The 19,232-nt window shown below is 37.6% G+C and overlaps 1 protein-coding gene across 1 annotated transcript; it reads left to right on the top strand.

Annotated features, from left to right (window-relative positions):
• Positions 1-3,968: 3,968 nt before the first annotated feature.
• LOC101583806 (zinc finger protein 791-like) lies at positions 3,969-12,931 on the top strand. The gene is made up of 4 exons (XM_023721253.1): positions 3,969-4,087; positions 10,170-10,296; positions 10,497-10,557; positions 11,868-12,931. The coding sequence occupies exons 1-4, from the start codon at positions 4,085-4,087 to the stop codon at positions 12,688-12,690; spliced, it is 1,014 nt and encodes a 337-aa protein (XP_023577021.1). The 5' UTR covers positions 3,969-4,084; the 3' UTR covers positions 12,691-12,931.
• Positions 12,932-19,232: the final 6,301 nt, after the last annotated feature.

Raw genomic sequence — 19,232 nt, forward strand, 5'->3', positions numbered from 1 at the left:
TCTGTTGCTGTCTTTTAAGCATATTTCTAAGATTTTTGTTTGAATTAAAATGTCATTTCTTTTAATGGTTGTCTAAAATGCTATTACACAAGTACCTTAAATTATTGATCATTCAGTAATCGATAGACATTTAAAGTGATAGTACTTGTTAGCTTTCATGAGCAATAAACAGTCATGTGCAAAATAGTGTTGAAGTATGTCTCCATATCTTTTGTATGTCCTGGAAAAGAATGAATGGGTATCATGTGAACTTTTATTCTTTGTACAGTAAGTGTGCCATTCGAAGAGCATGTTGAAATCTGATCTCCTAGGAGATACTAAAGGAATGGAGTCTATCTGTGTAATTGGTTCATTTAGAATATAATTAAACGTAGACACATTAGGTTAGTAAGCTTCCATATTATTGACTAATCAGAAGAAAGACTACAATATGTGCACACACAGACACACACACACACTCAGTCCTCATTCTCAGTCCTCAGACTCTCTCTCTCTTTTATAAAACGTATTATTACAGGGTCTACAGGGTCTCACTACATAAATCAGGCTCCTGATTCTCCTGTTTTCATCCTCCCAAGCGCTGGTATTACAGGTGTGCGCCACCACACCCAGTCTCACTTGAGGTCTCAGTGTACGCCAGGGACATAGCCTGCATGGTATACTGGGGGATGGGACCCCTGGCTCCTGTGTCTGCCTAAGCAGGTGCTTTAATCCACTGACCTATCTGAGTGCCTCCTCAGTCTCTTAATATGTGATGTTGTTCAGGTGTGGTTGCACCTGGCAGTAATCTCAGCCCTCAGGAGGCTGAGCCGGAAAGATTGTTGGGATATTGAGACCAGCCTGGGCTACAAAGTGAGAAAGGCTGCTTGAAATGCATAGTGAGTAACTGTCTCAAAAAGACCGAAAGAAAAAAAAAAGTGATGCTGTGTATGATCTCAGAACTGTGTCAGCAAGAAAGGTATCACCATTTAAAAAAGAGCCAGAAGATACTTTTTTTTGGTACCTTATTAAGTGTGAAGTACTGTGTTTAGATTCAGAAATGAACTGACCAAAACTGTGTATTTTATTGTTGCAGAAACTATAGAACTTTTCCAACATGATTCACTCTTTACATTTGCAATATGACTTTATGGATATTCTCCATATCTTCACCAAAACATGTTACTGATCCTGTCTGTGTGCCTGAATGTAGTCTTACTGGTTTCTTATTCTTGCCTGATGCATATTAATAGATATGGTCTTCACAGCTTCAAACACATGAGTTCTTAATTTTAAAGGATATCAGAATTATGAATATTATATGAAATATGAGGAAATAGACATGAGGTACATGTAATACGGGTTCATTAATTGCCCTTCCCTTAAAGGGAAAATTAACATATAATTAAATTGGAGCTTAGGGGATCAGAAACTGTATTTCTATCTCTTATGGGTTTGAGACACCAGACCAGTCTAGTACAGCAATGGGTTATGTCACAGATAGGAATATGATTAAAATTTGATTGAACATCAATATTATGAGCTTAGAACTAGAGAGAGTTTATAGATAATGAAGAACAAAAACCAGTGAGAAAGAAATGAGAGATCTGGTGAGTTTGGCCTGTCATGACTCTAGGACAGGCTTTATTATAAAGATGAATGTAAAAAAAAAAGTGCAGTATTCAAATCTTATGGTTTTTACCTAGAAAAAACTGAGGCCTAGCACTGTAGCATAGCTGTAGAAAGTTTTCTGGACACATGCAAGAATCTGTATTAAATACCATTGCCAACAAAAAGAAGGAATAAAAGTTGAAAGTGAGAAAGAGAAAAGATAGAGCCAGATAGTGCCTGCTTCTATTCTCAATACACAAGAGGCTGATGGAGGAGGATCGCTGTATTTTCAAGGACATCCTATGCTACATAGTTCAAGGCCAACCAGAACTACAAAGTGAGACCATGTTTTTAAAAATAAAAAGAAGGCTGGGTGAGATAGCTCAGTAGAATAAGTACTTGCCTGGAAAGTGCAAGGTCCTGAGCTTGATCCTTGGTACCACCAAAAATAAATAAATACATACATAAAATAAAATAAAAAGGCTGGGGATATAGCTCAGAGGCATAGCTCCTGGCCTGGCAAGTGGGAGGTCATGAGTTCAATATCCGATACCAGAAATAAAATAAAAATAAAAAAGGGAGAAGATATGAAAAGAAAAGAAGCTGGACATGGTGGTGGATGTGTGTAATCCCAGCACCAGGCAGCTGAGGCAGGAGGATCATTGAGAGTTCTAGACCAGCGTGTGCTACAAAGTGAGCTCAAGGCCAGCCTGAACTCCATAGTGAGACTCTGTCAAAAAGAAAGAAAGAAAGAAAGAAAGAAAGAAAGAAAGAAAGAAAAAAAGAGAATAGAGCTGAACTAAAATTGGATTATCTAAAATTGGAATTATGGATTGCTGTGGTAGTGGAAAACTGGTCACCTGTGGCATCCAGGAAGCAGTAACAAAAGAGGGTTATGAATGGTTACTGTGCTAAAGCATGACCACAATGACCTTCTTCCAATTGATCTGCAAGTTGCTAGACTGAGGAGGTCAGAAAATGCAAAGAAATGTTAAATTCACAACAACCAAGCAGTGCAAAAACAAGCCTGTGTACATGGCCTTTACAAGACATTTTATATTCAAATTTATACAGGAGAAATATAACTTCTGCCCTGTTAGATGTCAAATGCACGAAGTTTGTGGGCTTACAACATTGAAAAATGAAGTTGCAAACCAAAAGATGTTAGAAAATTTTTCTTGGGACTAAGGTAAAAAGAATAGCTCTTGGAATTTCAGGAGTGGCCCCTAGTATGGTGGTGCCCATGGGGGCCCATTGTCAGGGGTAAATTATACAGCAGTCACACTGTGGTTACATTGTGGGCCAAACTACAATCAACATGCAGAATTTTAGCTGCTTACCTAATATTAATCTGCAGGCAAACAAGTCATGTAGCGAGCATACATGGAAAGAGCAAAGACATTGGGTGGAAGGGATGATGAGTTCAGCTCATCTGGTCACTGACCTGGGTGACTGATGCCTATCGGGATTTAGTGGAGGAGGTAGCAGTAATTATATGTTCAAGTTACTATTTATTCCTTTAGGAGGTACAAAGCCTAGGCATTGTATCTTTACCTTGAGACCTGTCTTTCTTTAGATGTTACTAAACTATGATTTTTTTTTTTAAATGTATTTAGTACAGGTTCTACAGGGTCTCACTCCGTAGTGATTCTTCTGTTTTCAGCCTCACAAGAGTTGGGATATCAGGTGGGCGCCACCACACCTAGTCTCAATCGCGGTCTCCACGCACCTTGGGGGCGGTACCGCCGGGGACTGTCTTTTTCTTTTTTTCATCTTTACTCTTTGTAGATCATTGCTATCATTTAACTCCAGTTTCTTCATTTACACAGTAATTGTACTGCTTTTGTGGAGATATATTAATATAGGCTGACAATGAATAGAGGTAAATGTCACAATCTTGAAATGAAGCCTGCTGCACCACTCCAAAATATTCACCTAGCGTCCCTTCTCTCTATAACACTGTGTCCTGACCATCCCTGGGTTCAGTGTGTTTCTTGAAATCAGAGGATTGATTTTTCCCTAGGATACAGAACATAAAACCTTCCGAACACATTTGCGAATACATTTACAGGAAGAGCCCACTGAGTCCCTTAAGAAAACAGGTGCAGCACTGAAAAGGTAGTGGTAAAGCTCTTCAATGCAAGTATCCCCGAGGGCGAGTGAGATCCCCATTGTACAAGACAGGCTAGTCCACGAGTCTCTATACTAAAGTCTTTCATTACAAATTCACTCCTGCAGGGAGGGGTTTGTCTTCCTGCCTACCCTTGGCTCCGAGGGAGGGCAATAGAGCAGGAGCCAATCAGTGATTGAGGGGCGGGCTAAAAGAACTGTCCAATCAGGTGGGCCAAGGTAGGCGGTCTCTTCCTGTGTTATGGCGTCAGTTGTGTGTCTAGAGCGCAATACTGGCAGGAGAGTGCATTTTAGACCCCGTTTTGTGGCTTGTATTCGCCGTGACTTGCTTCAGAGAGAACCTGGGAAACCCTCAGGCCACGTAATGGTGACGTTGTGGGATGGGAGCCCTAAAATGGGGGTGGAATCTGGCGAGACCAGTGAGAAGTAGTCAGAACCAACTCTGGTGGCTTGAGCCTCCGTGCTTAGCTCAGTCCCAGGGGTCATCCAGTGAGTCAGCCTCTGCTCCTTTTGCCCATACCTGAGGCAACAATAGTTCTGGCTGCCCAGAACCCTGTTGTCAGTGTGACACCACCACTGCTGCCCTTGTACGTCCACCAGTCTGGGCAGAGAAAGGAGCTTGGGGAGACCTTGACAAAGATATGTTACGGAGCTGCGTGCAGCTGTAGTGAGCGAGGTCCTCTTTCTTTTACCTGCCAGCAGGAGATCAGAATCCCCCGTCAGCAAGGGGGATCTGAAGTTTATAATATCTGTGATGCAGAGACTCATCGTCACAACACCTCTAATTTCTGTGTTTTAAATAACAGCCATCTTCCAAATTTCGAGTATGTCGTCATATCCAAACTCATGATCGGTGTTGGCATAAATCGTGAGAACTGAAAGAAGTATGGTGTGTGGTGATGTGGTTCAGGTGGAGCAGTTGCCGAACATCCCGTGAACGCACGTGTTCCATACAGAGGAATGCAAAGGAAATTTCTAATCTTATTTATTTAGGTGATACCTCTGCACACAGACTATGTGAGAACTGCCATTGCGTTTAGAATTCTGAGAGCGATGGAGCAGATGTTAGAGTGTTATCAAGGGCAGGGTGAAGTGTACTTGCTAAGGATAACTTCTAGTATGGGCTGTCTATTAAAGCCTCGATGAAAAATGCCTAAATTTGGACATTGCACCATATCTGTATGAGTCGAAAGGGGAGTCATCTCTATTAATAGCTGTAAAGCTTGGCCTAATCATAGACATTGTTTAAATACTGAAATGCTCTCAGAGCTACAGTTTAAAACTAGTACTGTGTGGAGGAGAAGCCCCCAGTAGAATTTGTGCAGGGATAGCAATAGTTAGGCAATAGTTCTGTTTAGGGTGTAAAAGGATAATGGAAAAAATGTAAAATATTTGCATGATGAAGGGTGCCAATACTAGGAATTACAAAATTGAAGAGGTCTTCTGAAGGTGAGATTGTTCTTTGGGTGTGCCCAAAGGAGAAATTCTGTGCTTGCTTCATCTTTGAATTGTTCAAAAGTCACGATCTTGAAGAAAAGAATAGAACTGGGTAATAGATAAAAATCTCTTATCATTGATCAGTTCATGTCATCATCTTTTTAAAATGTATTTAGTACAAGGTCTATAGGGTCTCACTAGGTAGATCAGACTCTTAGTGATCCTCCTGTTTTCAGCCTCCCAAGTACTGGGATTACAGGCACGCGCTACCATGCCCAGTCTCAATCGCCTTCTCAGCACATCCCTGAGGTGGGGCCGGCACAGCAAGCCAGGGATTGAACCCTGGCTGCTGAGCTCTGCCTGAGCAGGTGCTTTAGTCTGCTGAGCTATCTGGCTGGCCCTCATGTAATCATTTTTAAGGCAAAATTGGAGATTAGAAAACTGTCTAGGGGCTGGGGAGATAGCTCAGTAGAATAAGCAAACAGAAGGGCCTGAGTACAATCCCCAGTTCCGCACAAAAAAAAAAAAAAAAAAAAAAAAAAAGACTGGCCTTGGCATAAAAAGTTTTGTGGACATGCATTGAAGTAGAATGAAAGGGATTACCCCAAGACATGAAATATTTCAAGGTATGCTCGATGTTTTTGTTTTTTTTTTTTTTTTTTGAGAAACTGAACTCTGGAAATTTGCTCTGAGCAATGTACCCTCAAATTTCTTTATAAGTTACCCACAGTGTGTGATATTTTAATAGTTTTTGTACCCCATTAACTGTTGGGATAATATGCATGAGCCATTATGCCAGTTTAAGATTGGGTTCTGTTCTGGTTTGTATAGTTGTCCACCCAAAGCTTCATGCAGTCATGGGGTGACGGCCTTCTAGAATTTCTGATTAAGTTAGGATCTAATGCAGGAATTATGGGATGGGTATGAGTGCTATACCTGGCCTGTGGCAGAGAGCCTGAATACAATAGAGGAGTGGGAGAGTTGCTTGCTCTCTGCTGCCACAGTTGCTCTTGCTGTTTTGCTGCCCTGAACAGCTGCCCTCTGCCATGTACCACTCTACCTTAGAGCTAGCTGATTATGGACTGAAACCTCCACAAACTGTGGACTAAATAAACCTTTCCTACCTTATTGCTGGGTGTCAAATATGTTGTCCCAGCAATGAGAGAAAAATGACTAAGACAGGTTTTTTTTTTTTTTTTTTTTTTTTTTTTTTTTTTTTTTTTTTTTCATTTGGTGTTCTTGTTTGATCATGATTTACCAAGATTTCAGTGCTTGGGTAAAGAAAAAATCAGTGAGTCATGGTTATTCACCTCTTTGCTCTCAGGCACTTGGGAGCCTGAGATAGGAAGTGTTTGAGCACTCAGCCTGGACAATTGAGCAAGATCTCCTTTCAATGTGATACCTATATTCTGTGATTTATCTTCACTAACAGTAATCCATTTATCATACCCTAGGCCCTTTTATAAATTTCCGGTATTGAAGAATAAAAGGAAAATTATTCAATGTAAACCGTGTTTTGCATTTTTTATTTTACTCTTTTTGCACACTAGCGATATATGGCACAGTACTTGCTCATGAAGAGGGACATGAGTAATATATCTCTCCTCTGTCAGCAACAGGACCCCAATGGTCAACATGCAATGATTTTTAGTGCAGTGTATTCAACAAAGTGCATGAGATGTTTAGTATTTTATTATGATTTTGTGTTATGTTACATATATGTCACCAAACACAGATAAATAAAGTATATTGAGAAGTTTTAAATAATCCAAGGCTCACAATAATGTCAGTCCAAGCCTTGATCAGGCATATGCTGTACATTTCAACACATTTACTATTGAAATTTCTTTGGGTAGATTATGACATTTTTCCTTTCTTACCTTAGTAGTATGTCTACTTCAACTCTTCAAAAAGTGCTCTAAAACATATTACTCTTCATATTGTTTCCTGCTTTGAGAGTTGTATTTATCAGATTCGTAAGAGCCACTGAATGAAGACAACAATATGAATATGAATATCATTATTAACAGGTGCCCCAGTCTCATCCTACTGTCTGGCTTGCAACACCATAACAAGGGGATGGGATAAGAGATTTTCATTGACCAGACAGGTCTGAGCAGTTGGAACACAAGCCATCAAGCATGTACAAGGCTCATGAGAAAGCACTTGTATTCCTAGTTCTAATTATGCTGATTTTGGAAACCTTTCTAACTGTTTGGACCTTGGGTAAACGTCTTCCTTTCTATCCCAGTTTACCTATTCATGTAATTCCATTTCTTTGACATTAAAGAGCTGAAGGCATATCTGTCCACTATGGTTAATTCCAAGATTTTTACCTTTGCAGTGATTTTTGTCTGTGGATGACTAGATGACCGTGAGCCTTTATTACATTTTCCACAAGTTCAAATTGACTGCAATACCTGAGTCATCCTAATTTTTCTTGACTGAGCACACGCTGTGGACACACCTTTCCTGTTGGTGTCCTGGAGATGCTAATGGGAATACCCTGTGACACAGTCAATGTAAAGCACAGGACTTCAATTCAAAATACGTTTCAGTCTATGTCTGCATGTGGGTGTCATTGTATAACATGTAGCAGTGCAGCCTGTTCTGGCTGCTACACTGGTGACATCTGAAATGTAGTGCAGGCAGTGAGGACAGAGGTGACAGTACAAGAACAGACAGAGTACTGTGTAAAGAGTCACTGAGATTTGGGGTGTAGTGCTACATTTTCAGTAGGTCTTGGAGGTCTTTGCCCAGTCTCACACCTTGTTGATCAGGAGTTTGTGTGTCATCTGTATCTGCTATTTTAGTGCTTTTCAGGTAATGGTGATTGTGCACATCAGAAAGCATACAAATGTGTTTCAGTGATTTTTTTTTGTGATTATGACATAGAGCATAAAAGATTTAGTATCATCTTGGGGATGGAGGTCATAGAACAATCTAACAATCAGATTAGAAGGATTCATTCTTTGTTCAGTTTGTTTATTTTTTATTGAGTTAGGTTCTCACTATGTAGTTCCTGCTGGCCTTCAACTGACTGTGGAGCCCACACTGGTCATAAACTTAGGGTAGTCCTCCTGAATCAACTTCCTAGATACAGGGATTATAGATACGTACAAACTTACATGGCTCTGACTTCAACTTTTTTGAGAGGAGTTAAGACATCTTTGGAAAGATGCCCTCTTTAGAAAGAGACCCTGGCCCCATATATCGCTAAAACTGTTGTTTTTGTATTCTTTGCACAGTGTGTCCCTGTTCATCACTACTATGTTATACTTAATGGCTTCATGTGTATTGTTTTTATGCTGGTTATAGACCCTAGATACTGATGAGCACTGTATATGTGCTGTATCACTGAGCTACACCCCAACCTCATGTATACTTATTTCTAGTGCCTAAATACTATGGTAGAGAGTTCCTACTGCATTTTAATTAATTCTCTTAATAATATTCCTCAGACGTTTCAGTTGTTTCTTTTAGATTTTTATAAAGACTAAGTTAAAGTGTTATTGTGAAATGCAATTCAACCTCGTGAGTGTTGTCCATGTTCATATTTCATATCAGCAAAGAATAGAATAGCAGATGCAGGAGGGTAGGTGGAAGTTATGAGAAAAGGTCCTGAAGCAGAAGGGAACATGAAAGGGGGTTAGAACTCAAGCTCATGAGGTTTTTTATATGTATATCTTTATAAGATTTCATTGTCCAGTAGTATTTTATACAGTGAAATAATTGTACACATTGCCTCAGGTGAAGTTAAAGTTGATTTAAATTGGGTTACAAGTGCAAAGTTTTAGCTAATATTCTTCTTATACTAAAAGACATGTAGCAAGAATTCATCTACAGGAATGACTACCTTCAGTTTTTCTATAACTGGTACTATATGATAAAGAAAAAGACATTCTAAAAAGGAGTGGGAGTAAGGGTCAGCATGTTCTGGCCATCCTTCCACTTGTTTGTTCCATTATTATTTGGGCTTATCTGACCACATGGTACTATTTCTGATACAACCGTGAATTTCTCTTTACAAGTGGTAAATAACAATTTACTTGTGGGACTGGCCATCAAGCTGCCATCTTGTGGTCTGATTTCTCTCACCTCAGGGCTCAGCTACAGACCTAGTTCACCTCATCTCAGAAGTTACTCTATCTTGGACATGATTCTTTTCTGATAGCCTATCAATAATTACCTAGCTTTACTATCTGCAATATAAGCATTTATGTACAAAATTTTGTGTGGAATTATATCTTCAGAGCTCTTCTGTACATTACAAATATAGTAATTAATGAACAATATGGGAACAATAGTTGCACAAGTTATTGTTTCATTCAAAATTTATGATAAAATCCCATTTCCAGTAGTATAAATGAATAGGTAAACACCTAGTTTACCAAGAAAATGAATAGTATATACTCTTAGGTATAAATATTATCTGTATAGATATGGAGAGTTGGGTTACTTAGAAAATTAGGGTTAGATGAGTTTTTGGGGTGAGTGTAAAAGTACTGGAATTGAAGAACAGAGTAAGAGGAGAAAATATACCTATACTTTTGCACTCTCAATGAGACAGTGTGTGAAAATCTCAGGACTCTGATGCTTAGGATTTCTTATAAAATAGACTATATGGGAAAAGTCAGGTTTGGGGTTAAAAAAATTGGTTTTAGAAATGAGCAGAACATGTCTGTGATTAGGCACAGGGGACCTATGGAATATATTCAACTGGAAAGACATGGAATTAAGATTAGAAGGATTCATTCTTCGTTCGGTTTGTTTATTTTTTATTGAGTTAGGTTCTCACTATGTAGTTCATGCTGGCCTTCAACTGACCGTGGAGCCCACACTGGTCATAAATTTAGTTTAGGGTAGTCCTCCTGCATCAGCTTCCTAGATACAGGGATTATAGATATGCACAAACTTACTCGGCTCTGACTTCAACTTTTTTGAGAGGAGTTAAGACATCTCAGGATGTGAGTGTCGAATTTCCTTTGAGAAATATATGTATGGTGATTTAGGTGGCAGTGACCTTTGAGGATGTGGCTGTGAGCTTCACCAGTGAGGAGTGGGCTTTGCTGAATCCATCCCAAAAGAAGCTCTACAGGGATGTGATGGGGGAAACCTTTAGGAACATGACTGCTATAGGTAAGGATGGCATCTCTTTCTCACTTATACAATTAGAGAATATTGTTTATGTTCATCAGTGATATTTCATTACAAAGAATGTGAAAACATTTTGAAGAATTGCTCAGCCCTGGCTCCGTTATATCACGAATCTAACTGAAATCTATTAATTTTTCTGAATTAATATAATGAGTCCTTGTATTTCTATGTCTACAATTCAGGAAGAGCTGGGGAAAAGCAGAAAGTTGGAAAAGAATACCAAAGTGACTGGAGATATCTAAGGTAATTTGCACTCACAAGCAAAAAGAATGTTACTTAAGTGTCAGTGTGTGAGCAGAAATATGATAACCAAGAAAATGAGGCCAAATTCAATTTAATGTAAAAAATGTTCTCCAAAGATGTATACAACTTATTGATGTATAATCTGACAACTGAATCATGAAAGTACATGTAATTGAATTTAGGTGTTGCATACAGATTATATGAAAAGAATAAATTTTGAATTTTTACAGAACCTATCTTTAGGAAATCTATTTATGTATAATGTTAATATAACACATTTAGCATCTAAAAATTACTAACATTGAGGCAAAAATCAAAATACAATCAAATGCTTATGTTTCACTGTGTGTTTTCAAGCCATTCTCCAGAGAATTGAGTCCATTCTGCCTTAACCTTCTTATAAGGCTGATGAAATGTTAAGTAAAGTCACTATAATAATCAGTACACAAAGGTCTCTAAAAGTTGGTCCGGGCATAGTTGTCCTGGATATATTCTCAAAAGAGTCAAAAATCTTCATATTATGCACATACATGCATGCCCTTTCCCAAAGCAGGTAAATTTATAACCAGTAAGTCATTGAACCATCTTAGATATCTATCACTGTATGCATGGATTAGGAAAATTGTTGATAGGCTCTGTGTGATTGGGCATTCTTGTGAACCCTGCAGTCTGCTAAGTAGATTTTGCAAAATGCACGTTGAAGTTTAACCCCAACAACTTAATCATCATTGACAATCTCTGAAAACAAGAGATTTTGTGCTAAGAACTGTGTTTCATTCCCAGCATGGAAAGAAAAATGAAATGTGCTATATAATCAGTGAAAAATAGAAATGATATCATATTTATTGCCAAAAGAAATAGATAGTTCTTCCTCCAGTAATATTAAGTGAAATAACCACACAATATGGAAGTGATATGGTTTCTCTCATTTAAGAAACTGAAACATAAATTAGAGACTAATATAAGTAGAGGTGATAGACGAAAGAAAGACTGTTTAGAGATTGAACATACAAACAAGATAAGGAGAAAGAGGAGAGAGAAATATGAGGAAAAGCATCAAATGATGAATATGTGATATTCATATATATCAAATATAGAAAATGAAGCTAAATATTCAGTATTTCATAGTATACTAACTTTAAAATTGCCAAATGATTACCACTCTTTTGGGAATGGGTGTTTTGAACATATTCTGCAAGGCATTCAGTTAATTCATTGTGAAAATTTACTACAGGGATCAAAACAGAACTTGTCTTGGTAAATCATTAAGATGGAGACCCATTATGTTGTGTCTTGTGTTTTCTTTACAGAAATGAAAAGGTAGGGAAATGCTATCAGTATAAAGATTGGAATCAGTATGAAGAAATACTCCTTTGTACTCTAGATGCTACTGGAAATGTGAAACAAACAGACACACAGAGTGATGTTCAAATTTATGAAACAAATTGCATTGGAGAAAAACCATATGTATGTAAGCAATGTGGGAAAGCTTTTACCACACATAGATATTGTCAAATACATGAAAGTCTTCACACTGGAAAGAAACCTTATGTATGTAAGCAATGTGACAAAGCTTTCAGCACACGCACAAATTGTCGAGTGCATGAAAAACTTCATACTGGCAATAAACCCTATGTATGTACACACTGTGGAAAAGCTTTCAGCACGAAATGTCATTGTCAAACACATGAAAGAGTTCATACTGGAGAGAAACCCTATGTATGTAAACAGTGTGGGAAAGCTTTCAGTAGAAATACTCATTGTCGAAGACATGAAAAAACACACACTGGGGAGAAACCTTATGTATGTAAACAATGTGGGAAAGCATTTACCACACGTGTATATTGTAAAATACATGAAAGACTTCACACTGGGGAGAAGCCCTATGTATGTAAGCAATGTGGGAAAGCTTTCAACAGGTACAGTGATTGCAAAATACATGAAAGAACTCACACAGGAGAGAAGCCTTATGTATGTAAGCAATGTGAGAAAGCTTTTACCACACGCAGATCTTGTCAAATACATGAAAGAATTCACACTGGGGAGAAACCCTATGTATGTAAGCAATGTGGAAAAGCTTTTAGCAGGCACAATGCATTTAAGAAACATGAAAGAACTCACACTGGAGATTAATCCTATATATGTAAGGAATGTGTGAATAGTTTGTGCACATTTTTTGATTGTCACATATACGCAAGAGCTTACTGGGGAGAAATTCTATGTATGTGAGTAATGTGGGAAAGAGGCCAGTCCACACACATTGTTAAATATGTTAAAGAAGCCTCACTGGGGAGAAACTTTATATATGTAAACTTATTTTGAAAGTCTGATGAAAAATTTTCACATAGTGGAGTCCTGAAGAAATAATATAAAATGTTTGATGTGAGTATTTCTTCATAAAATTTCTACAAAATATAAATCTCAGGTAGAACTCTCCTAAAGCACATGCATTTTGTAGTTTTCAGTAAGTCACTTATGAATATCCATATTATGTATTTATAGGGTTAAAATAAAAATATTGAGTTGACCTAATTTTGTATTATAAAAAATTTAGTATTTTTGAATGTCTCTGTCCTTAATCCACACAGTGTCTTGTAATTAAATATGGTGAATTGAAAAATTATTTTTTTCCTCCTGGATATGGTTAAAGTCTATGTAAGTTATTTTTTGGCATTAAAACTGGGAGTTATAGATCATTAAAAACAACTTTTATTTTTTTTAATCATTAGGAATTAATGTACTGTGTTTTAAAAATTTGCTGTATATACTCTTGTTTCAAAAGATGTTTCTGAATTTCACTCTATATCTTTCAAAGTCTTGTGATCATGTGTTTCTGACAAGATTAGCTGTTTTTCACACAAGTTATATTTTAGCAAATGTTGCATTTTTCATATTGGGATGAGATACCTGCTTATATCCTAACATCACTGTACATTGTATCATGTACTCATGCATAATGTTGCATGTTTTTGTTACTTAATGGAGCCAATACTATTATTTTCATAAATGTTTATGTTTTCTTGCCATCAAAAATTAATTTTTCATGTTTATATTACAATGTCTTTGAATTTGGTGTTGTTGATTTCTCTTTTTTTTAATGGCATATATCCAAAATGAACCATACTGCTGTGAGATTCTACTTGTCATAGACCACCAGGACTATAACATGTCTCCAAAAGCATGTCAGGAATTATATTAATACCTTGAGAAAGTAGAAATGATGGTATAATTTATCAGTATCAACACTGAGTCTATGAGCTGTATAGTTGTTTCAGGGAGAATGGTTGCCATTGTGTTTACAAGGCCAATGCCTGTTCCATGGTATTGTGGTACCATTCTCTCTCTGGTAATCATTATTGTTTTTAACCTATTATACTGAACTAACCCACAGGAAGGAAAACCTACTTCATGTGAGGTAGCAATCACTTTAATAAAAAGTGAATTTACTATGTTATTATAATTCAGATTGTGCTCTGCCTTACCAATTTTTATATAAAGTTGTATAATAGTATTTCTTATTGCTCATAAGGGCAGCTGTTCCATATTTGGGGGATGTGCCAAGTGTCTGCAAACACATGCTCTGGGCTAAGGTATATGGGTGAGTCCCAGGTGGTCAGCTTTGATCTGTACTTTTTACTCTTTTTAACATCGATGTGTGATGTTTTATACAGTATTCTTCAATACAAAAGCTACTCTGATGGGGTTATATTGTTACAAACCTAGGTACCATAGCCTTGATTAATTTTTCTCATTGCTGGGATGAAATATCCAACATCCAAAATTATAAAAAAAATAATATCTATGTCACAGTTTGTGGAGATTTAGTCTATAATCACCTGGCTACAAGACAGGGTGACATGACAGAGAGACAATAGTTCGTGGCAGTGGAACACATCAAAATGACAAGTGTGAAAAGGGGGCATCAAACAAGTCCGTTTTCCTCCTTTATATTGCATACAGCCTACTTACCTTGGGGCACTTATAGCACTCACACCATCTCCCCGTCCTCTTTGCTCAGGCTCAGGATGTATATAAATTGAGGAACTTGACCTCTGATGAGTCACTTCACCTTCTGAACTTCTCAACTTGACTCAATGTATCAACCATTACAATCTATCCTGTGTCAACTTGGGAAAGAACCATTTCTTTATCATGATTTGCAGATACAAAGACATGCTTAATTCTTATCACTTCACAACTGCAACATTTTAACACAGGTTTAAAAATCCATAAGAACCAGTACTATATATATTAAAGTTATATTAGAGCCACAACCTTTTTTCCCTGACACCCCCCAAAGACTCATGCACATCCCTTTATGCAAAAAGATTTTAGTCCATCTGCAAGAGTTGCTAATATCCTAACAGTTTCCTCATTACTGAAAAGTCCAAGTCCTAAGTTTCCTCTGAGATATTAGGCAAACTCTTAGCTTCAAGTCCCCTGTACAAATGAAAAGTTAAACACTTCCAATAATGGTACATAGACTATATTGGAATATTTTGCTGAATTCACGCACCTACGATATTTAAATGACAACCTCTAACAAAACTAAACAAAAAAGGGGATACAAATGAACAACCGTTTTGTATCTGTATATTAAAAATAGTTATGATAGATATACAGCTACATTCTCTTAATTCAATGAATAGAAAGATTTGTTCTAGTAGTGTTTGTGGACAGGATATCATATCTGCATCTTGTACAATGAATATCTACTAAGACAACAATATGCAATGTATTAATTATTGAAACTGTCCTACTAATTGGTTTTGAAACTGTCTCATTACTATTTGTTTCTCAATAAAATTATTTAAAAAATAAAAAAAATTAATGGTACAAAGTAAACATTCTCATTCCCAAAGTTACAAATGGGGATACAAATGATTGAGAATAAATCAAGCCCAAAATCTGGCCGGGCAAACATTTAAGTCCTGTAGTTCCATGTCCAGCATCTGAAGCAAATCGGTGGCAAGTTGAGAACCCCAAAGGCTTGAGTGGCTCCACCCCACGATACTGCAGGTGAATCCCCCTGCCTCAATCCACACTGCTCAAAGTTAACATCTCACACTTCATCAAGGCTAGTGGGCCATCTATGCTCTAAGCAGCCCTCTCTGCCTTTGAGTTCTGTTGTATCCACAGGACAAAGAGTAGAAATATGAGCACATCCATTGCTCTACTTCTGGGAAAGAGCAGCAGAAAATCTGCCTAAACACACGGAGGAAGCACATGACTGTTGTGGAAAGCCAAGAATAAGGTCAGCTTCAAAGCAACATGAAATGGACCATAGTAGTAAGCCGGGGAACAGAAAAGTCTCAAAAGGGATCTGTCTCTTTGTTCATCATAGCCTGATATGGGATCATTTTCTTGTCCTTCAGATCTCAGTGTGGGTTTTTGATCAGTAGCCATTTAGAGATGCACATTAGCTGTATGAGCTGTGCATGGGAGAGTAGGACAGAAGGATCAGGCTGTTCCAAAATGTGGAGGCTTTATTTTTAACTGCCATACTTTAGACCTAGTGTCTCCTGCTGAGAAATAGCACAAGAGTGTCTGGCTACTTTGCTATGTGTACTCCTTAGGGTACAGGAATTGTGTAGACACAGAAACCCCTGGAAGCTAAAAATGTACGTGTGGCACTGGGTGCTCTGAGATGGATACAGATGATCTTGTTTGGACTTGTGAAACCTAGGGCCTTTGCATGAAATGTTCATGGTCTGTGACCTGTCCTCTTTATTGCTCTACACTCAGTCCATTCTAGACTGTACCATAGGGCTTGGTCTAAGGTGGGGTCCCCAGCATCATGTCCTGTTTCTGTTTCAATTTCCATTTCTTGCAGTGCCCTATTTTATCAGTGAAACACCAGCAGCTCTATCACTTGCTGTGCTCTGTGGTGACATCAGGAGGTTAAGTGGTATCTTCAGGTCATGTGCTATATCTATGCATGTGAAAAGATAATTCCTATGTCTGCACTCCTTTATCTCAAGAGAACCCTACATGTATTCAAATGTTTGGAAAGCAGAGTTAAATTAATGAATTGTGTTTAGATTCAAAGTATTCTGAAGGCCAGCATTATATCTGTTTTTTAGGTCTTGTCCACACTATCAAAGGTACTGCAATGGGTCATGCACAAGTGCCTGTGACTGGGGTTCCAGAAGTAGTGATGTGTTGTCTTCTCTGATGTGATAGTTATCATCCTTGGATTGTTTGTTAATATTATTTAAAAATTTAATTTCATGCTGACTGAGCTAGGACTTGTACTTATTTGAAAGGAATATTGAAGTATGGAGAAAGCCCCAGCTATGCATCCTGCAAACATCTCAATCATTCACCAAAAAGAAGAGCAAAGTAAGGAAGCTGAGATACAGGGGATGATGAAGGGTAACAGATTTGACTTCTGGATCAGAGGAGGTCTTCCTATCAGGTCTGGCTGGTCTCGGAGTAACAATAAGGCAGCAATAATTAGCTGAATAAACAAACCCAAACATGGAATATTTGATGTTTCCCTTACTCCCTTTATGAAAAAAAAAACAGGAAAAATAAATTAGAGGAACAGAAAGGGTTTTATATATTGTTTTTAGTACATACACAAGAGTGGAGTGTGGACCCTGGAGTAAAAGGATTACAAGGGTCTAAAGAACCAAACTCCCACTTTTCTGGTGTGGCAGGTTAAGTGATGGTCAACTTGGAATCTCCAAGTGATCGAGTCACCATGTTTTTGCCTGTGGAAAGTGCACCTGAGGATTGTAACCAGCAGCATAAAGGGAGAACAGGAGGGGAAAGATTTATACTGTTGATTCTCCTGGGGAAGCTTGTCACTGGTTTTCCAGATAGGAATTCATGTGTTATCATCAGAGGAGCACATGTTCACAATGTTGCTGTGGATGGCTGATTTTCACGTCTGGGAGCTCTGGTCCTTATCCTGAAGGCTGCTTCCTGGATCCAGTGCAGATGCCTCAGGCTGATATCATAGATCCTTCTTCCCACTGGCACAGAGTTTCCAGCTTCCACCACTCACATTTGTGCCTTCCTGAAGGAGATTATTTGTATAGACTAGCCTAAGACATTGTGTTGGGCTCTAGATCTCCAGCTAGACTCATGGAGGACATTGCCACAGACTCTAGGTCTTCAGGATTGCTGGTGGTAGATATTGCCATGGGACACGGCCTCATCCAGATTCTTTGGGTCTCAAGTGTGTGGACAGATCTCTCACAATCTTCTGCATTTGACTTTTTGAGTGAATGTACTAAAATAATTCTATAAAGTATATGTTCTGTATTAAATCTATTTTCTTGTAAACCTTGACTACAACAGGTTTGAAATGATAATTTGTATCAGTGTTGAGACACAGGAAAGTTCTTTCTTCACCTAATATTTCATGTGTCTTTTCACACAGAGAGAAGCCCATGGAAAACAACAATAGCTTGACTTGGAAGATTGTTTGTAGTATTACATGAACATAGCTACATAGCATATAAAATGAGGGGTTTTTTACCATCATAGAGAACTGATAAATCATATCTTCTCTTGAGTTGTACTGCCAAATTTATAAAATCTTATGGGTTTAAGGAAATGTATTTCTCTTTTTATTTCATGGAAAAAAGGTAAAACAAAATTTTATAACAAGATAGGGAAATAATAATACATTGCATATTATCTTTGTAGTAGTCACTGAGAATGTAATATATGGTCATAAAAATTCCCCAACCTCTGTAAGCAAAAACCTTCCTTTTTTATGAACTAAGAAACACTAATAATATGACTAATTTGCATTTTTCTTTTTCCTTTCCCATGCTAATTCTTTTTTCCCTTTTTAACAATTTCTTCTAATACCTTTTATATGTTGTAGACCTAGCTTCTCCTGCTTGGGAGGAAGTATGATATTTACACATGTGAGTCTGCTTTAGTTCACTAATTAGTATAGTTGCAAATTGCATTCATTTACATATAAAAATATCAAGTTTATCATTCCTCATGGCTGAGTAGTACTCCATTGTGTAGAATATACCCCATCTTTTTTATCCATTCCTTGATTGACATGCATGTGGGCTGTTTCCAGATTTTAGCTATTAAAAGCTATGCTGCTGTAAACATTGGTATTCATATGTCACTGTGGTATGATGTTTTTAATTTTTCTGGGAAGATTCCCAAAGGGGGTATCCCTGTAATGAATGGGACATCTAATCCTAGTTTTTTGAAGACTCTCGATCCTGATTTCCACAGTGATTGCACCAGTCTGCACTCCCACAAACTGTAGGAGTTTCCTTGATGGTAGCCATTCTATTTGTTTGCCATTTATATTTCTTCATCTGAAATGTGTATTCATCTCAGATACCCATTTTTGCCTTGTGTCTTTAAATTTGACAGTCTGATTTTTTTCAATTCTTTATGTGTTCTAGATAGAAGTCCTTTGAGCTGACATGTTTTCCCATTCTGTGGATTGTGTTTTGATTCTGTTAGTGATTTATTTTGCTGTGTGAAAGCTTTTTAATAAGATGAAGTCCCTGTTTTTGTTTGTTTGAAATATTTCCTTCTGAAGTTTGGGTTTTGTTCATGAAATCTCTACCTATACCTATGTCTTCAATATTTCTATTTACTTCCTCTTCCAGTAGATTGTGTTTGTTTTAACATTTAAATCTTTGATTCATTTTGATTTTAGTTTAATGCGGGGTGCTAGACAT

This window comes from Octodon degus, unplaced genomic scaffold (assembly GCF_000260255.1).
Source record: "Octodon degus isolate 3935 unplaced genomic scaffold, OctDeg1.0 scaffold00081, whole genome shotgun sequence".
Taxonomy (NCBI): domain Eukaryota; kingdom Metazoa; phylum Chordata; class Mammalia; order Rodentia; family Octodontidae; genus Octodon; species Octodon degus.

Bases quoted from the DNA above. Each gene is read 5' to 3' on its own strand.
- LOC101583806 (XM_023721253.1), top strand. The intron at 10,297-10,496 runs GTAAGGATGGCA...TCTACAATTCAG, and splicing joins TAGGAACATGACTGCTATAG to GAAGAGCTGGGGAAAAGCAG. The intron at 10,558-11,867 runs GTAATTTGCACT...TTTTCTTTACAG, and splicing joins AGTGACTGGAGATATCTAAG to AAATGAAAAGGTAGGGAAAT.